The sequence below is a fragment of the Gopherus flavomarginatus genome, chromosome 4, assembly GCF_025201925.1.
Source record: "Gopherus flavomarginatus isolate rGopFla2 chromosome 4, rGopFla2.mat.asm, whole genome shotgun sequence".
NCBI lineage: Eukaryota > Metazoa > Chordata > Testudines > Testudinidae > Gopherus > Gopherus flavomarginatus.
In genome coordinates, this window is record NC_066620.1 from 108676690 (window position 1) to 108702933 (window position 26244).

Sequence of the window (26244 nt, forward strand, 5' to 3'; positions counted from 1 at the left end):
CCCGCCTCCCGACCTTTAAAGCTAGTAGGTTTCAAGAGCCTCTGGAAAGTGTCCGGGACTAAAGAAGTTTTGTTTCCTAAGGAGAGTTTACGTGTTTTCAGCACTAAATGCTGAACAGCTCTACCCCCCGCCCGCGCGATGCATGGGTATTAGAGCCAGTAACACGGACTGGGCAGTTCCCTGGGCCAAAGGCAGAACTACCCAGTTAGCAGCATTCCTAGGTGGTTGTTTTATCACTCTGATTTGAGCTCCCGCTGGAAATTATAACAATTCGGAGCAGGATAGGTGTGGAGGGTGCTCACTGTCGCTTCTCCTAGCGGTCTCCGAGTCAAACGTTCCTTCCTCTGGAGATGAAGAGCTCCTCCACAACCACAACGGACCAAACTTCACGCATACCACCCAATAGGCTTGGCGGCTACTCCCAGCGGAGGCGGAGCTGGGCGAATGTAAAAATGGAAGGACTGAGGCAGGAGAAGACCCAGCCTGCCTCCAGCCCATCAGCTTGGCTCTGTCAGAAAGAGACTGAAACACAGCACGGGAAGAGGTTGAGGACCATCAAAGCCTGAGGAAGGAGCTGCACAGTTCCACTGACCCTGGAGGGCTGCACTCTCTTCTCTTGCCAAAGCAATGACGACCCAGCTAGGAAGCTATGCCAGTCCCATCACTATTCCCGTGTGAGCAGCTGTGAGAAAGGACTTCGGGATGCTCCCTTCAGAACAGAAGCACCCCGAAGATTATGATTAAGTCAAAAAGAAAGTTTCGTTCTGGATCTGGTTTAGTTCCCCTCAGCTTCCCATTGTGCAAGAGACTGTTCTGACTCCGAAGAAGTGGCTCTGGGTAGAGAAATGACACAACTGACGGTCTCTCTCTTTTAACTCTTCAGCGTTTGCCCGCAGACAATCCCTCCTTTGCGGTTTTGGTGGGAAAAAACTTGGAAGAAAGAAAGAACATTTTCTTTGCTGACTCAGAGACAAATCCTTTTGCTCTTTCCCACTGCAGTCGGTGTCTCCGGAGCTGGGAGGATGGCTGGGGAGCTCTCCCTCAACCTTACCGTGCAGCCCGCAGGAGGAAATGTCAGCAATGCTTTGGTGCCAGGGGTGGTACTGAAGACAGACCTCCTGGCCCCTTCCTGGGGCACGGCGATGTTTATCGTCCGCTGTGTGATCCCTTCGCTTTACCTGCTCATCATCACCGTGGGCTTGCTAGGCAACATCACCCTGGTGAAGATCTTCATTTCCAACAGCGCTATGAGAAGCGTGCCCAATATCTTCATCTCCAGCCTGGCCGCCGGAGACCTCTTGCTGCTGGTGACCTGCATGCCGGTGGATGCCTGCAGCTACCTCTTCGAGGAATGGATGTTCGGGAAGGTGGGGTGCAAACTCATCCCGGCCATCCAGCTCACCTCGGTGGGCGTGTCCGTCTTCACTCTCACCGCCCTGAGTGCAGACAGGTAAAATGGCAATACGCCTAGAGATCGTGTGTGTGTGTGTGTGTGTGTGTGTGTGTGTGTGTGTGTGTGAGAGAGAGAGAGAGAGAGAGAGAGAGAGAGAGAGAGAGAAATTTCTGCTCCACAGGAGCAACTAGCTGCCAGATATTAGCACCAGACCTATTCTGGTACCACAGGGATGCTGGTGCAACAGAATGTTCTGTTTTGACATGCCCTTGAATTATATCTTGATTTTGTTGCCCAAAACAGCTACACCCATTTCACCTCCATTCCAAACATACAGAAAAAACAACAAACAAATTCCCTCACTCTTTCCCCCAGCACATAAAGAGGAAAGGGCTTATTCCTGCATCTCTTTCTGCTAAATGATTTAAAGAGAACCATTCAAGGAATTCAAGGCTACTGGATCAGCTCCATTAACACTTTCAAACTTTTGTAGAGGAATAGCAGATAAAGAAAAATACACTTTTTCTTTCTACCATCCCTCATGTCCTAGTCTGACAATTCTTACTCACAGTGGTAGTGATTATTCATGTGAGTAGCCCTATTGACTCCACTGGGACTGTTCCCAGGTGTAGTATTTGCTTGAATAAGGAAGGGATTGCAGGCTCAGGCTCTAAATGACAAATGTGTTGCAAAATAACTGACTGCATCCTTTAAATTATCATTGTCTTTTTTTCTTTCCTGTTTTGAACACTTTTCTTCAGCTTCAGATGAAAGTTTTTGAACTCCTTCTGGCAAAGTTCTCACTGACTTCTGTGGGAGTTTTACCTGCGCATGTGCATGTATGAATGGCTTGAAATGTATAACACTGAGAAAGGTTTGTGTTGGAAAATGTATCTTTAGCTTTAACACACTTTTTTGTTGTTGTTTTTTGTTTTGTTTTTGTTTTAACTTTTTCCTTCAGGGTATAAAACAATTTTATTTCAGGTTTTCAGCCAGTTTACGAAAGAGTCTAATTTCATCTAAGAGCTTGATCCAAAAGCCCCTCAAAGTCAGATTAACTTTAGTGGGCTTTGAATCAGGCCCTATATTATTACTTCTGTATAAAGCATTCAGTCTATATTCATGTTTTGTATCTTTGACTGCAACTTGTGAAAGATCCTTAAAGGGAAATGTTTTAACACTCTGATTTCATCAGTTCAGGAATTTACCTCAAACTGCCTTGCATATAAAAGTGGACATGCAAAATATTCTTTCATTTTAAAAAGTGCTATTGTGATAATCTATCTGATATGTAAGAAATGTATTTGCAAATCAGAGATTTGTAAAATCACCAGTGAAATATGGTGGAGGTGATACAGTGGTTCAAGTTTCATTTATTTTACTTTTGAGATACAACTTCTGAGTCAACATAAATTCAGTATTATTTTACATATAGTTTTGTTTCCTTGTTATATAATAATGCTGAAGTCATGATGACTGTATATATTTTAGTGTTGACATCCTAGAAAACAGCAATACACATGATGTCTTGACTGCATAAAATATTTTTATTACAGGAGGTTCCTTTAATATTTTAGAGGTTTGTATTGTATTTTGCATAGTAGAAGTGGGAGTGATTTCCCTGAGAAAGTCAAGCATATTATTTGACAACTGTGTTTCTTCTTTTCTTCTGTAGATTATCTTTTAATTTACCGTGGATTTATTCACTTAGTAAATAATTACCAATCTCAATCCATCAGTCTTTACTTAGCAAAGTAGATTATCTTTTAATTTACCATGGATTTATTCATTTAGTAAATAATTACCAATCTCAATCCATCAGTCTTTACTTAGCAAAGTAGATTATCTTTTAATTTACCATGGATTTATTCACTTAGTAAATAATTACCAATCTCAATCCATCAGTCTTTACTTAGCAAAAACTTCCATAGACTTCAGTTGACTGAGTCGTTATTACTTTTGGACACAGTCCAACTTTCATTAAAGTCAATGAGAGTCTTGACTTAATGGGAGTTGGAGATGTCTCTTTCAACTCTATCCTGCAATTTTGTAGACCTTCAGCTCCCATTGAACTAAATGGAAGGCATTCATACTGAAGGAATGCTGGACTGATCTCCAAAGAAGTTACAGGAGCCCCACTGTTTACTACAGTGGTTAGTTTGGTGCATAGTAAACATATTCTTTTCACAGATATCCTTTAAAGTACTTGTACTTTTTACTACATTGTAACTAAAAGTTTTTTTGGTCTATCATTGCCATGAGAATCAAAAGAAAAGACTCAGACAGACCTAAGGAGAGATTTGTGAATTTGTCTTTTTTTAGCTTTAGGAGGAAAAAGGGATCAAATTTGTCCCTTTAAACTTCAGTGGGGTTAAACATACAAAGTAAGACATATAAAATATTCAGAGTTTTTTTAAACAGTATGCCTACATTTACTATTTGGATTGTATAAAAGGAGTTGGGAGAAACTGGAATGAGGAGCAAAAGGGAGGGTGCAAATATTCTCATAGTGGAATTAATAGTAATCATAAGTTTGGAAATTCCCTGTGTCAAATGACATGTGCTACAGTAATGGTGATTTCTGAAAATAAAATGTTACAAGGGTTGACTTCATAAGTCTCCATGGACTGAACAGTATGATATTTGAGTATTGAGACTTGTTGTGGATAGGGGTCAATTAATATCCTTGTTTGGATATTACAATGGTACTCATTGCATATACATCTATTCCAGGGGTCCCCAATGCGGTGCCCATGGGCGCCTTGGTACCCACGGGGACATCTAAATGCACCCGCATCCTGGCTGGCAGTGGAGCATCCGCTGAAATGCCGCCGAATTTCTGTGTCATTTTGGCTGCAACGCCTCTTGATGACGCTGCTTGTTGCCAACAAGTGACATCATCGAGAGGCGTCGCCGCCTAAATGACGCAGAAATTCGGCGGCATTTCGGCAGATGCTCCACCGCCGCCATGGTCCTTTGTCTGGTGCCCGCTAGATGAAAAGGTTGGGGACCACTGATCTATTCTAACTGTGCTTTGTATTTCATTTGACCTTTCTGTTACAGATAAATATTTTCTTCAGAAAACTGGTGACCTCTTCCTTTTAGTGAAACAAATGTGTATCTTGTCCCTTGTAGAATACTGGGCTCCCATGATCTTTCTCCATGTAAACTTCCTGAAGTTGATGATGATTAGAAACAATTATATCTGCAAAATGCCTAGAAAACAAGTTTCAATGTGTCTGGATTCTATCATAGAATCATAGAATATCAGGGTTGGAAGGGACCTCAGGAGGTCATCTAGTCCAACCCCCAGCTCAAAGCAGGACCAATCCCCAACTAAACCATACCAGCCAGGGCTTTGTCAAGCCTGACCTTAAAAACCTCTAAGGAAGGAGATTCCACCAGCTCTCTAGGTAACCCATTCCAGTGCTTTACTACCCTCCCAGTGAAAAAGTGTTTCCTAATATCCAACCTAACCCTCCTCCACTTCAACTTGAGACCATTGCTCCTTTTCTGTCATCTGGTATCGCTGAGAACAGTCTAGATCCATCCTTTTTGGAACCCCCTTTTAGATAGTTGAAAGCAGCTATCAAATCCCCTCTCATTCTTCTCTTCTGCAGATTAAACAATCCCAGTTCCCTTAGTCTATCCTCATAAGTCATGTGCTCCAGCCCCCTAATCATTTTTGTTGCCCTCTGCTGGACTCTTTCCAATTTTTCCTCATCCTTCTTGTAGTGTGGGTCCCAAAACAGGACACACTACTCCAGATGAGGCCTCACCAAAGTCGAATAGAAGGGAATGATCACATCCCTTGATCTGCTGCAATGCCCCTACTTATACAGCCCAAAATGCAGTTAGCCTTTTTGGCAACAAGGGCACACTGTCGACTCATATCCAGCTTCTCGTCCACTGTAATCCCTAGGTCCTTTTCTGCAGAACTGCTGCCTAACCATTTGGTTCCTAATCTGTAACAGTGCATGGGATTCTTCCGACTTAAGTGCAGGACCCTGCACTTGTTCTTGTTGAACCTCATCAGATTTCTTTTGGTCCAATCCTCTAATTTATGTAGGTCCCTCTGTATCATATCCCTACTCTCCAGTGTATCTACCACTCCTCCCAGTTTAGTGTTATCTGCAAACTTGCTGAGGGTGCAGTCCACACCATCCTCCAGATCATTAAGGAAGATATTGAACAAAACTGGCCCCAGGACTGACCCTTGGAGCACTCCACTTGAAACCGGCTGCCAACTAGACATGGAGCCATTGATCACTACCCATTGAGCCCGATGATCTAGCCAGCTTTCTATCCACCTTATAATCTATTCATCCAGCCCATACTGCTTTAACTTGCTAGCAAGAATACTGTGGGAGACAGTATCAAAAGCTTTGCTAAAATCAAGGAATAACACTTCCACTGCTTTCCCCTCATCCACAGAGCCAGTTATCTCCTCATAGAAGGCAATTAGGTTAGTCAATTAGGTCAGGATAATGGACCAGATTTTCAGGAAGTGTAAACGGAGCTATGCTGATTTATACCAGCTAAAGATTCAGCCCAGCGTTTTCAGCTTCCTTTAACAATACCATGAGCTACTGTTTATAGTTCATACTTTTTTGCATAGTTACATTTTTCTAATATTGTGATCAAATACAATTCTGCTGTTTTCTCTAGATTTATTTCTCTTTTTAATAAATGCTTAAAGTGCAGAGGGTCAAATGCAGCCCTTGTGTAACTCCATTGAAATCAATGGGATTAGACCAAGATTAAATTGGGTTCTATCATCATACATACAGAGTGACTTATTCTTCTTGTTTAAAAGCATGACCGAAAGAAAGCACTAATTAGATGGGTATTAGGATAATTGAGTAATGGTCATGGTTGAAATCAGACTCCACTGAAGTTAATAAGAGTTTTGTCATTGACTACACTAGAGCCAGCATTTTAACTCCTACATTTTAATAGCAAAGCTCCATCATCATTTTGGTCCCAATCCAAATGCATTTAAGTACATGCTTACAGTTAAGAGCCCTGCTTTAGTGCTTTACTGGATCAGCACCTTACATCATTATTGAGATTTGAATAGCTCAGCTATTCAATACAATATTACTTTTAATCTTCTATGGCTTCAAGTAGCATTTCTTGGAACTATGCATAAGCAGCTGTAGAAATGGAGAGAAAGACAACTACAGTTCTATATAACCTTGAAAATATATGAGTTCAGTGCTGGTTTCTGACTTTATAATAGAAAACAAAATGCTTGTTGAGTCAGTTTATACCTCTATTATTTCCTACATTGTCAGATACCCAATTGAAAAATTGGATGAGGTCTTTCAGCAGTGGTGTTAAAGTCCCTTACTAGAGTGTGGTGGGCACCAAAATAGCACAGGGGTTCTCAAACTGGGGGTCGGGACCCTTCAAGGGGCCATGAGGTTATTACATGTGGGGTTGTGAGCTGTCAGCCTCCACCCCAAACCTTGCTTTGCCTCCAGCATTTATAATGGTGTTAAATATATGAAAAAGTGTTTTTAATGTATAAGGGAGGTGGTATTCAGAGGCTTGCTGTGCGAAAGGGGTCACCAATACAAAAGTCTGAGAAGCTCTGACATAGCAGGTACTGGGTTTGTATCCTTAAATATTTGCATACACACCAGACCATGAGGTCATTTAATGAGCCACAGAAAGTGGTAGTTTCATGAGTAATGTCATGTCACAGTATCAGCATTTGTAGAGCTGAAACATCATTACAAGTAATATTGTCTTATGGACTGTATCCCATAAAACATTGGTACATAAAACATTGGTTTTTTATAAGTGGGAACTAATAGTAAAAGATTTACCTTGACTAGAAGTCTGTGTTCAGAGGTATCCACATTCTCCTAAACAAGCCTGTCTCTCTTAAAAACATGGACTGGAGGCAAAAAGTAATTATTTGCTACACTGTTTTGGTGCTAAACTCCCTTGGCACACTGAGTGTGTGATGGAGGGGTTTGAAGAAATTTAAACCATCCAACAGGTGTAGTCAACCAAATACTGAGTGGTGTATCTGCCATCCTAACCTCCTTATACCAGGACTGACATCAAGGGTCAAGAAGACTGCAATCTGCCATCTTGGGTTCTCTTCATTAACTCAGGAAGGACATTTTAAAAGAATTGGAAGGAGAGAGACTGAATAAGAGAGCAAAATAAGTGAATTCCTATCAGTCTCTCTATCTAGGTATTTTTAATGTGCCCAGCACTGGTTTCTGAGTACACTGGGCCTGATTCTGCTCTCCTTACACTGGTAATGCTATGAACTCCAATGATGTTACTCTGGGTTTACCCTGATGTGAGCAGAGAATCAGACCCTATATCTCCGTCCCAATATGCTTAGGGAAGGAAAATGGTGTAGTTTGGAATTCCATATGAAATCTTTCCTTGGCATGAAATAAGTTCAAACACTCAGATACATCCATCTTAGTGTATTGGCAATGGATAGTTGAATAGGAGACTGAGTTAAAAGTCAAGGGTGGGGTTTTCAAAACTCTCACTGACTTCCATGGGAGCAGAGTACGGTCAATGCCAAGCACTTCTGAAGATTGTACTCTAAGTTTGTAAAGCCCTATCTGTTTTCTTCTTAAACAGGCAAGGTTCCTATGGCCCTTGTATTGGATAATCGCCTAATATTAGTCCACTGCACCACACAAGTCGAGGGATGAATTTGAAAGTCATTGAATATCCTGACTGCTCCTACTGTGTCAAATGTGTTAAGAGCCGCCCAAAGTTCTCATTTCTTCCCTGTAGTGGAGCAAGTGAAGAGGGTGAGTGGCTTAGTGAATACACATATAGGATAGTAGAAAAGTACTTAAGTTGCATATACCCTAAAACAAACTCTCAGAAATAAATAAGCAGCAATAAACAGCACACCTAAAGTAACTTGAAAGAAACCAAGAACAGGTTTAAACCAAAGGTAAAATAACAGAAAACATAAAACCAATCAGACTAAAAAGGGGAAACTGACTCGACTGCATATAGTAGATAGAAAAAGAAAGGGAAGGGGGAGGGAGGAGAAATGTAGTCAGAAGAACTGCATTAGCCTGTTAGTTCCAAGAAGGGAGAACAGGATCCTAAAGGTTAATATATTGAATTGGCTTGTTCACTAAGATAATTTCAAGAAAATAGTCCAAGTGATTTTCATATAATAGATCATAGAAATATGATTCAGTGTTTGATAAATTGCAACACAGAGAAAACCAAAGGATAAAGGGGTGATCCTTTTCCTCTCTTTCTTTTTGTCAGGCCAGTCTTTTATTTGATATTTTATTTAAATTTTCAAACATGTCGTGCAAAGTACCTGCAGACTTTCTGAAAGCCAGCTGGATTAGATGTGTACTGAAGAACATTTTGCTAGACTTGGAGCAACAAACATTTTCTTTTCATTCATGGATAACATAAACTAGGCGGTGTATTTCCCTTCCTTATGGTTATTTTCTGGCTTAGGACAAGAGAAACTGTTGTAGATCTTATGTAGTTGCTCTTTCAAATTTATATCAAAGGTGCCTAGAGTCTGGTATAGGCGTTTGCTATTCTTTTTTTACATATGAAAATATCTTCAAAGCTACATATATATTTGTACTCTGGGTACTAATCGTTACAGTCAGGTAACAAAATTTCAAGAGATGGAAGGCAAGTAGAATCACAGATCAGTAGTAGGGCTTGGCAAAAGGTTTGTTAATTGAGTCGGAGGCTGGAACTCAGAGCATATACATGGAATTGTTTCTCTTCAGGTAATGTTCTTTTTGTACAGATCAGGTTTAGCCAACATTTTATTGGTTTTGTACTTGCCCAGTCCCAAACTGCAATTATATATAGTCAGTGGATTCCCACAGGAAAAGCATATGGGAGACATTTCTGTTGGGAATCCTCTCCAAAACCCCTGTGCTAGAAAGACTTTTGCTGGAACTGTAGCCCTGATTCAGTAAGATACTTCAGTGGGATTTCTCCCATGTTTATTTAAAGTTAGGCACATGCTGAAGCACCTTGCTGAACTGGGCCCTTGGTATGTAGGTAGCTTTTTGTTAATTTAGCTAGAAAATACTCCATGTATTTGTAGGAGTCAGTGTGTATTTGTAGCTGTCAAAATACCTAAACTAGCTATGCCTGGAAATGGCTAGCTTGCAGGGTTCTTAGGTCACTCAGTGTGTTGTGTCAGGGAGGAGGGATGTAGGGCTGGGTCTGGGCCCTTGGCCCCATCTCTCCTTGCAAGGTTCACAGATAGGACTAGACTACTACAATAGATCAACGGGATGCCAGTGTGTCAGGTGTCAGTCATACTGTTTTGGGAACTGTTCTGCCTTGTCATGTGGATGACCTTTGTTCAAGCACCTGCTTGTTGAACAGTATTTACTGATTCTACATCACATCTGGCTGATGGGAGGTGCAGTTCACTGCATCACATAATTCTGTGCTTGGCAGACCCTGGGCTGGGAGGATGTCACAAGACACCACATTAATCCATGAGGGAGCTAGAGATGAAACATGGGGCACCAGGTTTGATCCTGATCCCCAGATTTATATGGGTATTTTCTTGTGGGCTCAGCTCTCTAAAAAATATAGTGCTGATCACCACACACGACTCTTTTTTTCTAGTTGAAAAACTATTTTAGGACATACAAAGCAGCTGGCATGCCCAAAGTAGTCACATCACAAAAGAATAGATATTTACCCAGGCACCAGATTCTAGGATCTTGCTTTGGGATGCAAGGCTTTTCTGCTCAGGCATCTTGGTGTCAAGAACTTGAACTCCATGCAGAGATGCAGATGTATTTTTGCTAAATCAGTCTAGAAGATGGATATAAACAACTCTAATCAGGAAATGAGAGGGGTTGGAGCTAGTTCTCTGAGAACTAGGGTCTAGGCCAGAGGAGGTTCTGCAGGGAGATAGCTTATGATGAGTTTTACGTTCTGCTGTTGTTATGTAAGTTAACAGTAAAGGCAAACCCCAGAAAAGGGGCATTGTGTATTATATGCATTGAATGTATCTTCTCTCTTCAAGTGAAGATCAGAATGTCACTTATTTACAGTATGTAAAGCCCCAAATCTTCCAGTTTGTTTTTGAGTTTTAACCCTTTTACACAGCTTTACTAAATGTATGGGAGAATTATTCAAGGAAGAACATCAGTATGAAAATTGATCTTTGGAACAGACTGAGAAGTCACCTAATCTGAAACATTTGCAAGTTAAGTACAAATAATGCAATGCAGATAAAATACAACTTCTCTTTGCTGGTTCTACTCTTTCTTTCTCAATCAGTTTTGTTCAACATGTCCCTCAAGACCATGTGCTGAATGAGCTGCTCTAGTATGCTGAGAAGCCCTTGTTAGCAAATATCCATTTCTTCTAGGTTAAGAACATGGGATGTACTCTATTGGATCATACTATCAAGATCAGTACTCTGCCCCTAGCAGTGCTCCAAAGTAAGGTGAAAAAGGAAACCTAGTCCACATAGCTCTCTGGGCAATGCTATCCAGGGGGTAAACATTTCTTACTGAGCATACTGATGATGAGATTTATTTATAGAAAAAATAATGAATATACTTAGCTCTTATATATATATATATATATATATATATATATATATATATATATATATATATATATTTATTTATAGAATAAATAGTGAAGATACTTAACTCTTATATTCTTATATATATATTTATATAATAAATAGTGAAGATACTTAGCTCATATATATAAGTATGTTCACTATTTATTCTATAAATAAATACACCTCTACCCTGGTATAACGCTGTCCTCAGGAGCCAAAAAATCTTACCGTGTTATAGGTGAAACCGCATTATATCGAACTTGCTTTGAATCCATCGGAGCGCACAGGCCCACCCCCTCGGAGTGCTGCTTTACTGCATTATATCTGGATTCATGTTATATCGGATTGTGTTATATCAGGGTAGAGGTGTGTGTGTGTGTGTATATATATGAGAGAAGTATCTTCTCTATCTGTATGTGTGTATATATATATATATATACATACATACACACACACACACACGAGTGATTGATTTTTATATATATCTTACTCAAAATGTATATTTATGTTGCATATTGCTTTAGATTGCAGAATTGCATCAGGAACAGAATATTTCTAATGTGTGTTTTGTTATAGAAACATCCGTTCTTTCAGGCTTTATGGTTTTGGGGGGGTTAATTTTTTTGTATATCATTTTTCAATTTTCCTCCTCTGTCTATTTCTTAATTTTGTGTGTGTGTTGTTCCTTTTGTATTATCCATTGTTTTTTCCACATTAATATTCTACCTTTTGTTTTATTTTTCAATACTTCATTTACACATTCAGCTCTTTAATTGTGTATTTTTGCTTTCTCTCCTTACCTTCTTTATTTTTGTTAAATGCACTTTTGTGTCTTTGATCCTTTTATTAAGTACAATAAACAAATACATAAAAATCTAAGTGGATGTCTCTGTGTTGCTGCAATGCAAAGCTTCTGCAGAAGATGCAAATGAAATGGAATCAGATATGCTGAAAAGGGGAGAATGAGGCAACTGGTATGAAATAGCTGAAAAGGTGGATGAGGCAACAGTTTCCTTTTATTCAGGATTTTAAAATGTAAGGCCAGATCCTGAGCTGCTGTAAATGGACATGACTCTGACGTCAACAGAGCTGTGCTCATTTACACTGCCTGAGTATTGGCCATAACATTTCTGAAAATCAGGGGGACATGTTATCCTATAGCTGCTCTTTAATTATTCTGCCCATCACTGGCACAGGCTATTTCTGAATTTAGAAAGGAAATGTGGGGAATGGTTTATGACAGTTATAGTTTTAAAAGGGTAAACTGTAATTGAACAGATTTTACACCATAGGCTTCTACCTCTAGACATTTAAGCTTCTGTGCAACAAATACATTTTATTGACCGTCTCCTCTGGTAGTGGTACCTTTAGGAGATGAAAATTGATTTTCTCTATTCAGGTATGTGCAAAGCAATAGTGTTCTTCTTGATCCACTGCCTAAGAATGTGCAGTAGCAATAGCCATACAGTATGTTATATCGAGATGGGTATATATACACACCTTGAAATGATGTTTATATAAATTATGTATTAGTGAGAATGTTATTATAAACACACTATGTTGAGGGATAGCTCAGTGGTTTGAGCACTAGCCTGCTAAATTCAGAGTTGTAAGTTCAATCTTTAAGGGGGCCACTTAGGGATCTGGTGCAAAACCACTCCTTAGTCCTGCTAGTGGGGGCTGGACTCAATGACCTTTCAGAGTCCCTTCCAGTTCTATGAGATAGGTATATCTCCATTTTTTTTAAAAAGTTGTTTCACTGTCCCCAGTTTTGTGAAACCAACCTGTTCCAATATACTGGGAAGTTACTGGAAATCATTACTTCACTAAGGACCTTGACTTCAATGGGCTTTTGATCAGGCCTATAGTGAGGACAAGAGGGAGAAGAATAAAACCCCAAATGCTTCACTCCTTTCAAATGCCTTGCCCATTCAAACCTCCAGGAGACAAGACTCATAGGAGCTAAAAAGTTTTATAGCCTGATCTTCTAGTCTATTACTAGACTAGACAGGGGTGTAAAAAGTGTCATGGAATGAAGAATCAGGTGCTTAGTTTTTGCTGTTTTTGCAGTCACTGCTAGCCTTTCTGACCATGTTCCATATTGAACTGAACCTGTTATGGGACATTAAGTTGTATAAAAGGTGCCCATCAGTGAATTTTTGGAGGCGTGTATATGCTTTAATATCATTACAATAGAGAATATTGAAAATTCTCCATTAATTCTTTCACCATCACACTCCTCAGAAGTAGGCTTGAGCAAATAGATAAAGATGTCTTTTATCAGTCAGTGAAAGGCTGTGCAATACCAGGTAAATAGATTCAGGCCAGTGGCAGTAAGAGGCTACGGCTCTCCATGGATCTGCGAGTTGGCCTCTTGCTGCAAGGGCCTGTTAGCCTGTAAGAAGTACACTAGGTTTATTTTAGATGAGAGGTGGAGGCAGAGGCAAGAGAAAAAGAAAAGGCAGAGAAATGTTCCCATCTTTCTGTGAAACTCCAGATATGGGGGGCCAGGGGGAGTTTGAGTAGGATAGAATTGTACTTCCCACCTGCAAGGTGATCATATTTTCAAAATAAAAAACTTGGAAATTTTTAAGGTGACACCTTTTAGGGTGGAGAAATCATCATACAAAAGACAAGAGTATCATTTTAAAAAGTGTCATACTAGGCTATTGCTGTTGCTGGTTTTGGGCTCAACAGGACCAATTTCTTGGAGTGGCAGAATTTGTTTCCCCAGAAACTTATCATGAAACACTGAACACATGTCACTGACATTCGCTTTGAGCATATGAACAGTTTTAATCATGTTTCCACTCACCCATTCAATTTCTCTTCACTCCTAATGCTTATCATCATATTGAATGATTATTCCACTGGTAAATGCAGAACCAGTTCTACTCAGCAAAGGGATATGTCTTGAACAAGCATTTTATATTTGTTAAAAAACAAACAGCACCAAATGGATAGACTGATACTATGAAAAACTAGGAAACTGCAGGTGTTCTGAAAGAACTTCCCAGGACACTAGACCATCATATGAATAAGGTCATTTTCTCCTGTACTGAATAGTCAAATTCTGCACATCTTACTCAGGCAAATAGACTCATTAAGTCAATGCAGTTGCTCATGTAAGGAAAGCAATATTTGCTTTAGAGGGTTTACTTTTCACTCTCCTGGTATAAAATTTCTCTGCATGATCTACTACTGGACACTGATTCTTTGTAAAAAGTGCTGCATTACAGCACCTTCATTCTGTATTTAGACTCCTGACAACCATTTATATTGTCAAGCTAAACAATGTCTTCTTATATTTCAAACCTAACATAATCATACTCAAAGTAAAATGCCAGTAGAGAGATGAGCATGGCAGATGGCATTTTGGGGGATTACCTGTGGGCTAAGCACTAGCCCTGTTATCTTAAAATGGAAGCTATGTGGCTAAGTCAGTTGTACCAGAAAACTTCCCCAATAGCCTTAAAACATAATCCAATACAAATCAGAGTAATATGACAACAATTTGCAATACTCAGCTTTAAATTACATCTCAGTGATCAACACCTTTTCTTTTCGAGTCAGTAGTTGGCCCCATTAACATCTCTGAAATTCTCAGATAAATGCAATCTGCATTTCAATCTGTTTCAAAAGCAGCAGGAATGCAATGTAATCAGATATAACTTCTGCGTCATCTATGTTTTCACAAACGCCTTCAAATTGCAAAAACATTTATTCTTTTCATAACTGGGGGATCCAGCTGTCTCTGTAACTGCAGGGCAGTATCAGCGCTTGCCTTTGTAGAAATAAATAAATTTGTAACACCTTAATTTGGGCTAGAGGTCCTCAGCTGTTATAAAGAGGCATAGCCCCAATGACGTCAATGAAATTATGGAGACAAGGGGGCTGAGGTGATATCTTCTGAGCTTGTCTTTCACCAACAGAAGTTGATCCAGAAAAAGATATTACCTCACACACTGCCTCTAAAATCCTGGAACTAACATCACTACAAACAACAAATGAAGTTATGCTGATTTACACCAGCTGAGGATGTGGTGTGTTAGCACTGTGTATATGTAAGTCGTGAGAGCCTATGTGTCCCATTTACATAGGACATTGCACATAACTGTTTGGCTTTTCTACAGGAGCTTACTTATATAGTCCACAGCATTGTTAATAAAAGTAAATCCCTGTAGTTCCATATTTCTGAACATTATTAATGACGGTTCTTTGTGAAGAGCTTGAATGGATTTTCTTTTGTAAGGAACAGACAAATGGTTTTCATTACACTTCTCAGACTGCTGTTGAACAGTTTGTGTGCATGGAGTTTGTCTCTAAAACATAACCCTGAACTGGATGTTTCTGATGTGAGGATCACTCTCCTTTGACTACTTCGTTGGTCCTCGTTTCAACTGATTTCTGTGCAGATTACATGGTGTAGTTTTAAGGCCCTAATCCTGCACAGTAAAACACCCCCTGACTTCAAAGGTGTAGGATAAAAGCCTAAGCAAATAAGTCATCTCAGTGTTAGAAGTATTGAGAAAATCTTGCATCATGTTTTGGACAAGGCTGCTTGTTAGTGCTACAGGTCCATGAAACAGATCTCCCCGGTGGCCAGGGCCGGTTCTACAGTTTTCACCGCCCCAAGCAGCGGACTGAATTGCCGCTGGGGGGGAGAGGCGGGGGCAGGCCGTGTGCCCTTAGGGCGGCAGGCGCGTTTCCGTGGCCACGGCAATTTGGCAGCAGCTTCTATGTTTAGCTGAAGCCACCCAGGACAGCTAAACATAGAAGCTGCCGCCGAATTGCCTTCACCGCGGAAACGCGCCTGCCGCCCTAAGGGCACAGGGACTGCCCCCGCTGCCTGCGGCAGCAAATCGGTGCACTGCTTGGGGGCAAAACAACAGGGACTGCCGCCCCTTGCAGATTGCCGCCCCAAGCAACTGCTTGGAATGCTGGTGCCTGAAGCCGGCCCTGCTGGTGGCAAACAGACCAGGAAAGAAACACTGCAAATTTGCAGAAAAGTGAAAGGGATATTTCTGTTTTCTCATTGTGGTTGCTACCTTGAAAACTGCTTTTCCTCATGGCTGACAAGTTGCCTGAAAGTGGTGGATTTGATGGCTTTGTAAGAGAAAAACCTAGTCCAGCTGTGAAGCTATACCCAAAAGGCATTTAGACATGCTTTATTTCAGGGTACAGTGTGTGGGGCAGGAAGTGGACTCAGTGTAGTGTAGAGCAGCACAGTCGTGGTCAGGAAGTCTGATGCCTGTAGTGGTGGTATAGCTGTGAGGACTAGACACTTCTTTTTTCTTGCTACTTTCCTATTCCAGTTTAGCAACTTCTAAAGCCTTCTTCCAAAACTCATGGTTATACTCCTGACTGTCATGAAAATTGTTATAAGTTCTGCTGATATCCAGTCCATGTTCTGAGTCTTTGGCAACCCCCTCAATCATTTTCCATCCACAATCATTGAAAAAGCCATCCTACCAACATAACTTTCAGGTCTCCACTGGACATAGCCATACCAACATAACTTCACCTCCCTCAAATTGTCTTCAGTTAGAGCAACCTGCATTAGGCCTCTCACAGCCTCATTTCATTTTCTATCATGGAACTGACCATCTTGACAGCTTCATTTCCATGGTGGAGCGCGTACTGATTTCTTTTCTTGTTGCTGGTCAAGTCTCTGTTCCATACATTAGGATGGGTTGAATTGCAGTTTTATACACTTTAGCTTTTAACTTTGTTGGTATCTTTTTTATCACAAAAAACTGGGGGCATCTCTCACCATTTGCACCAAGCAGCTTTGGTATGATCTCAGGCATCACTCAGGAAGGTACCATTGTCAGCAACCATTGATCCTAGGTATTTAAATTATTTCACTTTAAGCTCTTTGCTTGTAATATGGCAGGTCCTCCCCTATCAGTTGTTACAGCCTCAGTCTTACCAACATTCACTCTAAACTGTGTTGCCACTGTTCAAAGTTGGTTGCAGGATCTCACAGTCTTCTGCATATATCACTAAGTCATCAGCAAACAGCGTATTCCAAGGTGACTCCCTTCATATATTCTCACTTATCATATCCAAGAAACAAAAACAAAAAAGGTCTCAACACTGACCTTGATGCAGGCCAACATTTACTGGAAATTCTCAGCTGTAGCAATGTTTGGTTTTGATTATGATAGTCACTCCATCATATATATCCTAAACAAGAAGCACATATCCTTCCAGCACATCTTTCTGTCACAAAGTCTGCCAAACTAATTCTTGTGGTACATGATCATACACCATCTCCAAGTCCATAACGACCTCACTCAGTTGCTGTCTCTTTTCTCTGAACTTGTGTACTCATAGAGCAAATATGGCATAAATCCATTCTGACCCTTCCAAATTTCAATCATTTCATGAAGACACTTTTCAATAACCTCCCATACTTTCATAGCACTGGAAAAGGACTGAACACCAGTCTAAATTCTGCACTTGGGTTCATGGGAGTCCTATATGCACATCCAAACACTGAATTTGGTTAATTGTTTTAAAAAATATTTTCCCCAACCAGCTTCAGTGAGAACGATGAAGTTATTGGGGAAGAGAAGGAAAATAGTCAGAAGGAAGTGAAACATTTTTTAGCATTCAGATCTACTCCCAGTACCAGAGTCATATTTTGATAATATCTGAACTTTCATATGTCTTCCTGTGCATGCATATGCTGTAGGCAGGAAGGAAAGAATACAATACTGAAAACAGCGCAAGCAGAGGGTACTCAGCAAGCTTCAGGTTCTCAAAGGTATTTAGGTGCCTAAATACTTTAGAGGCTTGAGGTCTCAGTCCCTTGAATGACATTAGTGCAGTCACAGAAGTACAAACATTGAGAATGGTGCTTTGCTGTTTCATTCATAAAATGAATATTTATAGTAAATTATTGTCCTGATTCATGGTATTTTATTATTTAAACAGACAAATCACAAGAATGCTCTTTCCCACAGTATTAGGTGCAATGGAAGATGACAGTATCTAGCACATGAGTGGCTTTTTCTCTCTTGAAGCAGCAATTATATCAGTTTCTTTAAAATAATCATCACAGATGATATAATCAACATTAGGGTTTGAGACCATGTGACTCCAACAAAAATTTCTTTAAAAAAAATCTTTCATTCCATCACTAAGACATTTAGTTTGTGTGTTGAGGGGGTGAGGGGTGAGGACAATGGAGGGAGTTTCTTCCATGCTAACAATAAGAAGCTCTGTAACATATCCACTAGGCAGGTTCAGATATTCGCAGTGGGAGCTTCAAGTGAGTGTGTGAATGTATTTATAAGCAGAATGCCTAAGCTCCAGAGAAAGAAATTTATTATAAAAATATTTCCTACAATGAAGCACCCTTCCCATTGGTGGTAATGTTAGAGAAGGGGGCAGATAGAATTTTAGGGAAGACTTAATTAAAACTGGAGACTCACTTATAATAACTACATGACCTGACTGGCAATGTACAATGCATTGGGTTCATCAAAGAGGTTAATGGAAACTTGGCTTTCCTTGCTAATTTAAATAAATAACATTCCTTACTTAGGTTTACTTCCAAATGTTAATAAAACCTAGCCAAATTTGTCAGATTTGTTTATAGAAATCTAGCAGCTCATAGATTTCAGATTGTTCTATTATCTACATCTGTGCCAATTTTGCATAATTACCTTTAATTAATGTCAGAATGCATCATTTATGTTTGATTTCATCTGTAGTCTGTTACTTACCATTTCCTATGCCATGTCTCTTCATAGGTATAAACAATGGGCCAGATTCTGCAACATGATGAATGCCTCCTGACAGGTGCTGAGTTCTACTCCCACTAACTTCAGCTGGAGATCAGGGCACTCTGCACCTCACAGGATTGGGCCCTAGGACAAGGAGTGAAGAATAATGTGTCTCTTTGAAAATGCCTGGGGAATTTAAGTAGACAGGACACACTGATGAAATTTTGCAGGCTGACCACCCATATTCTTCAGAACCGAAGCCAGGGGTTCTTTTGTTATCACAAGTGATCAGTAACTTTATGTCTCATCTTTAAGAGGACACCACCAACAGCACAGTACCCTCTAACACTGACTCAGTGATGGCTCAGGTGAAAGTGTGCCATCTACTGAATCACCAACATCAATTTCTGGTTCAGGCCCAACACTGCTTAACTGATGAGAGCTGCCAAGACCACAGTACCAGGTGGTGTGGCTGCAGCTATAATAATTCAATGTCCTGTCATGAAAGAGGGAGAGAGGTAGAGAATTGATTTTCTTAATACAATACATGGTTTTCACAGAAAAAAAATGTAATGTTTTTTAAAATATTGGCAGATGTAATGACCCAACGTCTGTTCAGTCAAATCATAAAATGAAACATATCATTTGTTTTCGTATAATGAAATCAAGGAAGAAAGAACTAAGAAAGATACTGTTGACTAATAAGGTCACAATTTGTGTTTGGAAGCCTTCATGTTCTGCACAGGATTTTGCTGTCTCCATCATGATAGCATAAAAGATTTCCATTAAGCCTGATGCCCAGACCCTCAAAGGCATCCCACTGAAGTTAGAAGCTTCAAAACCTTTGACAATTTGGGACTCAGGTTAATGGAAATCCTTTATGTTATCATGATGGAGAAAGAAAAATTCTGTTTAGAACAAGAAGGTTTCCAAACACAGGAGCTGCTTCAGGAAACACTGTGCCCTAGAAACTTTCCTCTAAAGAGCAGTACCTCCAGTGCTTCTCTCTTGCATTGGCTTAGGAATCTGCTGCAGCACTATATAGATTGTAAGCTCTGCAGGGCAGATAGTGTCTACTATTTTGTTTGTTAAGTGAGTGTAGCACAATGAGAACTTACTCTTGATTGGCCCTTAGGCATTACCATAATAAACATGATTAATAAAATAATAATAATACATGGCATAACATACTCCTCCCTTGATTTCCAGCCAGCTCTGAAGGTTGGCACATAGGGGAGTGGAGACAGCTCTCAACTTTTCCTTCTCCACTCACTCACAGTGCTGGAGAACATTGGATGTTTAGCTCCTGCTTTCCCTTCTGTGCCTGTGTCTGCAGTTTAGGGACATCTAATGCAGCCATGTGGTGCTGGGTGCTAGAATAATAGGGGGCCCCTCCCAACCCCTTCTGCTGGAGGGAACAGGGTCAGAGCACGGGAGCTTGCTCCACCCCACCTTACTGGTGCTCCTGCTGGGGGGAGAGCATGGTCAGGGTGCAGGGTCTTCCCCTGCTTCCCGGCAGGAGTGCTGGACAGGCAGGCAGAGTGGGGCAAGCCCCTGGGTCCTGATCCCTCTCCCCCCACAGCAGGAACACTGGTTTGCTGAGCTGGTTGGGGCGCAGGGGAGCCCATTTTTCCAGGGCCTCACAATTGGCTGGGACCCCAGGGCATGAGACCCCTTGGCAGGGGTGGCTCCAGGCCCCAGCACGCCAAGCGCGTGCTTGGGGTGGCATGCCATGGGGGGCGCTCTGCCGGTCGCTCTGTGGAGCCGCGGGACCAGCGGATCCTCCGCAGGCATGCCTGCGGGAGGTCCACCGGAGCTGTGGGACCGGTGATCGGCAGAGCACCCCCAGCGGCATGCCACCATGCTTGGGGTGGCGTAATGTCTAGAGCAGCCCCTGCCCCTTAGCCCGGTGGCTAATCTGCCACTGGATCACAGCTTCACTCCACTCTACTCCCTTGTGTGGCTGAGTTAGATGCAGCCACAAACCAGCCCTTGGTATCCACTTAGCTGTATGTTGACTTCTGCTTAGAGCTGAGTGGGAAACATCCTGTGAGAATTTTCAAGATTTAAAAAAAAAAAGAAATTCCCATCCTGAATTGGGACAAATTCAAAATGTCAAAACCTAAAAATCTGGAAAAAAAATCAGTTTGAGTCAATCAAACCATTTCATTTCAATAATTTCTGAAGTTTTGTTTTGCTTTTGAATATTTGTTGTTTCTTAATTTTTTTACTATAATTAACGTAAGGTTGTTATGAACCAGAAAACTAGATTTTTTTCATTTTGATAATGTAGAACTGAAACATTTCAACAAGTTCAAAAATGTGTTGTTTTTTCAAAAATGTTTGAGTTCTTCAAACCATTTTTGAGGATTTCAATAACTCGGTCCTGGGATAGGGGTTGTATAAAATTGGATGGGTGGGGTTCTGTGGCCTGCCTTGTGCAGGAGGTCAGACTAGATGATCAGATTGGTCCCTTCTGACCTATGAGTCTATGAGTCTATGAGTCTATGAGTTGAGAAATTTATTCAAACCGACCCTTTCCAGCCAAAAAATTTGGTTTTGATGAACCAGTTTTGTGAAAAACAATCCTGACCAGCTGTATTTCTCTTTCTTTTATTTTACTTTACTGTGGAATGATATTTGTGTTCTTTTATAAGTGCTTGCCTTTTGTATCCTATATTGTTTGTTAAATTATCAATCCTGGCAAAAGTAATATACATTACTAAATATAGTATATTGTAATAAAAATAGATTATATGTAAATCTTGACACATCACATCAGAAAAATTGAAGTGTTATATGTTACTTTAATCAGAGGCTTGTATTGCCTTTTTCCATCAGACATAGAATGTTTATTAGTATTAATTAATAATTTTTGCCCCTCTCCAGGTACAAAGCAATTGTAAATCCCATGGATATCCAAACATCAAATGCAGTTCTGTGGACGTGTTTTAAAGCTTTTGCCATCTGGATAATCTCCATGATGTTAGCAGTTCCTGAAGCAGTTTTCTCTGAAGTGGCCCACATCAATGGCACAGATAATGTCAGTTTCAGGGCATGCATACCGTATCCCAAGACAGATGACATGCACCCGAAGATCCACTCTGTGCTGATATTCTTAGTATATTTCCTTATCCCTCTCACTATCATTAGTATCTACTACTATCATATTGCTAAGACTTTAATTAAGAGTGCACACAATATCCCTGGAGAATATAGTGAGCATTCTAAAAGACAGGTAAGCTATTTGCAGTGCACTTGTATGGTGAAAGATTTGTCTGCTGTACACATTTTAAAATAAAAGCACAAAAGCTATAACATAACTAGTATAGGCGTAGGATTATATTAAAATATTCATAGGCATGGACCCAGGTCTAGTATTACATCAAAAAACTCCCTGTTTTAAATCTTATTTTACATCAGCTCTAAGACTAGTTTGGAATGAGTATTTTTACTCTGTTACATAAGAAATACAAAGGAAAACAAGCCGAAGAGTAAGTTTATTTCTTTTCTGTCTTAGCCTTTTAGTAAGAAACAAAAATGATTCAACTGATGATATGAATTACTATTTATACTGATGTATGGTATTGGTGACTTGAGTATTTGCATGTGTTGTTGATTTAGCAATCACTTTTGTATATGTTAAGAAGCAGCATTTGCTGGGGCAACCAGTTGTAGCTTTCTGACCTCTATATACTCATCTCTTCCTGAAAGAAATCCAGTGCATTACAGATTAATCTGTGGAAACAAACGATAAAGGGCCAGATTCATCAAAGGTGTAAAAAAACCTTGTGACTGGAAACTAAGTATTGAAATACATCAGAAAAGGCAGTTCTTGTATGATATCTAGTCTAGCTGAAACCATGAAGTACTAAAAATCCCTTGAGAAAACTTGTAATTGTAAGGGTTTCTCCTTGTTTCTAGAAAAATATGGCTTGGATAAGCAGTCAAATTCTGAGGGTATTTCTCTGACTAGAAATGCTGAATCTACCAAGGTTCTCCACAATCCAAATTTAGTAGTACCAGCCTTCTTGGCATCCTGTATATTACAATATGCTACAAATCTTTGAGCCAGAGCATTTTAACAGCCAACTCAAATTAGTGTGACATATCAGCAGGCCATATCAGAAGCCGACTCATCAATGTAAATGACACAACAGTTTTACTGTTCAATAAAGTAAATCTTTCTGAGGGAAAGTGCCTCAAAATCATACATCCACTTTACAGCAACTTAGATTGCTTAATAAAAGACCAATGCTGATGAAAAGAATTAGGTAGGGTATTTGCTGCCATATTTTAGACTGTTACCTGTTCACCCCCTGATAAGAGAGAAACATATTTTTAGATGGCAAATCATTTAACAGAATAATGAAAACATTTCCTGGTGTCCTCTCTACTCAACATTTTGTTCCTATTCTAGCCTGTTTCTTATTAAAAACACACACTTACCAGCACTGCATGGACCATTTTCTTATTCTGTGAAATGTAAAGAGCCATTTGTCTGACCTCAATGAAAGTAAAGCTAATTTACATCACATTTCCTAAACTGTTAGAGATTCTTTAAAAAACAAAACAGATTTTTGCTTTCATTATTTGTTGAGTTAAATTAGATTAAAAAGGGGAGGACAGCCTGACCAATGTACATATCACTTGACAAATGGTAAAGGATTCAGCTTCCTGATGCCAACCAGAGTTTCTCTAAGAAAGAGTATAGACGGGGAACATACGCATCTCATATTTTCTGCTATCTTTGCAATTTACAGCTATGAACAGTGAATGCAAAATGGGTGTAAAATCCTGCAAGATCAGAATGGTGGCATTTATAGCCAATTTCCAACTCATTTTGCACAAGTGTACATGGTTGCATAAGGGTAAGGCAGTGGAGAATCAGTCTGAGTAGAAGCAGGAAGAGATCCATAGTCCTAGAGTGTGTGCCTCTCATGGCACAAACTTTGCAGAGACAGAAAACAGCCTGCTCTCTACGGCTGTGGGAAGCCTACTGGTTTGGGTTTGGATAGGTAGTGATGAACTATATTTACTGGTTTAGTTCACAGGGTTTTGCAACCCTCCAACACCCCCAAGTTCATTTGAGTTTTTCTAGTAAAAAATAGAGCCAGAAAGCATGAATCCTCCGCATAAGCCCTCCTCCCCACAGCAGGCCCTGGCTCTTCCTACAATGAAGGGAACACACAGTGGCTTTCTATCTTCACTGTTTTCAGGGGTTGACCATCTGGCCTGTTCCCCTCATCCTGTTTTTTGTGAGGACCAGTATGTAGGCCATATTCCCCCACATTAAGCCCTGTAAATGTCTTTGGAGGAAGAGGTGGGCTGCAACTCCCACTATCCTACAGCAATGCAATTGGGAACTGCTTCTCTAGTGTTACTTTGGATGCTTTGCCAGATCTTTTACCTCAGTATGTATCTGAGACACCACTATGTGCTAAGAGCACCTATTCTGGGGATTTCCTAAGAGAATGGTACAAACTGTGGCATTTCAACCTCAGAGGGAAATAATGGGATGTAAGTACCATTGCAGAACTAAAACTCCATGCATCAGACTAATAATGTCTCTGAATTTCAAACCTTTTTTCAAATTAGCCAAGTGTTGAGATATATTCCAAAGGAAACTATTTTACCAGCTTACTATGGTGACTGAAAGACAATGTATACTTGGAATCTAAGTCCATCTCGGTGTACTTATCTATGTAACAGACCCAAATATAAAGGCCAGTCTATCTACTGTAGCTGCCAGCAGCTAAGGATTGGTTAATGAAAATGAACTGTAAATGAGAAATGAAAGCAAATGAGATAGCAAAAGTAATTTAGTCCTTAAAGGGAGTAATTTTACTGATCTTATCTGAATTCATTGTTAGAGTTATTATAGTGAAATGTCACATGTTTTAGTTAAGTCTGTTATATGGATTAGTTCTATTCTGTGTTGTTAATTTGGGTTCTGTTGATTTATCATTTTAGATGGAAACTCGAAAGCGTCTGGCAAAAATTGTTCTGGTCTTCGTTGGCTGTTTTGCCATCTGCTGGTTCCCTAACCATGTATTGTACATGTACCGGTCCTTTAATTACAGTGAGATCGACCCATCGCTAGGACATATGATCATTACCTTAGTGGCCCGAGTATTGAGTTTCTGCAACTCCTGCGTCAACCCATTTGCACTGTATTTTCTGAGTGAGAGCTTTAGGAGACATTTCAACAGTCAACTTTGCTGCAGGAGGAAATCTCATCGAGAGAAATCCACCAGTTATCTGCTCAGCTCCTCTGCCATACGAATGACTTCTCTGAAAAGCAATGCCAAGAACACCGTGACTACCTTGACTCTACTGAATGGGCACAACCTAAAACAGGAAATGTCATTATGATTTCATCAGTGCAGCACTTTACCTGGGAATAAATCTGGGCCTTTATTTCACAGCTATGCCAATAGCTTAAGATGCTTTCACTAGTCCTTGAAACAGAGTCCTTGAAACAGTCTCTCAGTTTGGGACTATTGCATATCTAACTTCTAATTACTTTCAGACAGAAATGAATGATATTACTGAGTGAGAAAAAAAGAATGAGTGTTTCTAAGACTATTTGTTAAGGGGCACAATTCTGTGCACTTAATATACAGGATAACAAAGGTATGGTGTTAATAGTGGTGTAACTCATCTGATGTTATTTAAAAAAGAAATTGATTCACTTAGCTGAACAATTTACGGTAGGTAGCGATGAAAGTAAGATAAATTACTTACTGGTATGGAGCCCTGATCCGGGCCCCTGGAGGGGGCAGGGCTTTGGGTGGAAGGAGTGAGGGTCAGCCTCTCCCAGCCAGCCCTTCCATGCTGCCTGGCCTGTTGCCTGGGGCTCTGGCCACTGCTACAGCAGAAGTGGCCAGGAGCTCTAGGCTCTTTTAAATCACCAGGCCCGGGCAGCTGTCCCAAAAGGGGCAGCGATGTTTAAGTGCTGCCGGAGCAGCACTTTACTGAAGGTCCTTAAAGTGCTGCCGTGGCAGTGCTTTAACGTCTACTGTGTACAGGGTGGTACCAGTGGCCACTTCTTACTGGTACGCCATATCGGCCCACTTCCACTTCTGATGATAGGTGACATTTTATGACTATTGCTCATTGCTCTTGTCTTGTTCTAATAGAGTGTATGAGGAACACAACTAAAAATGATGCACACACTTTGTTCATTAGAGCTGGGAGAGGTGGTTTTTCCAAAGCCATAAGTTCTAGATTCAGAAGAGTAATCAAAATGTTGTGAAGGCTGGATCTGCAGTTGTGCAAATCTATGTAGTTCCATTCACATGAATGGACCTACAGCAATTAACGACAAATATAAGTTTGTTTTTTGAAATCCAAGCTCTGTTTGGCTCTGGCAGACCATGAGTTCTGGGAGGCTACATTTTTAAAATGTTATTCCTCTGTATTATAGTCCTAGAAGCAAGGCAAGAATTACTAGGCAGCCAGAATCTTTGTCACTTGCATAGCACAGAATTCCATTTAGTTAGAATTTTGAAAATGACAGTTCCTTTGAAAAT

At 40.3% G+C, this 26244-nt stretch overlaps 1 protein-coding gene across 1 annotated transcript; it reads left to right on the top strand.

Annotated features, from left to right (window-relative positions):
• Window positions 1–409: 409 nt before the first annotated feature.
• NMBR (neuromedin B receptor) lies at window positions 410–25341 on the top strand. The gene is made up of 3 exons (XM_050949798.1): window positions 410–1450; window positions 21599–21947; window positions 24683–25341. The coding sequence occupies exons 1-3, from the start codon at window positions 1023–1025 to the stop codon at window positions 25082–25084; spliced, it is 1179 nt and encodes a 392-aa protein (XP_050805755.1). The 5' UTR covers window positions 410–1022; the 3' UTR covers window positions 25085–25341.
• The last annotated feature ends 903 nt before the right edge of the window (window positions 25342–26244 follow it).

Coding starts and splice junctions, on each gene's coding strand:
- NMBR (XM_050949798.1), top strand. CDS start 1,023: ATGGCTGGGGAGCTCTCCCTCAACCTTACCGTGCAGCCCGCAGGAGGA. Junction 1,451..21,598: donor ACCGCCCTGAGTGCAGACAG/GTAAAATGGCAA, acceptor GCCCCTCTCCAG/GTACAAAGCAATTGTAAATC. Junction 21,948..24,682: donor GTGAGCATTCTAAAAGACAG/GTAAGCTATTTG, acceptor TTATCATTTTAG/ATGGAAACTCGAAAGCGTCT.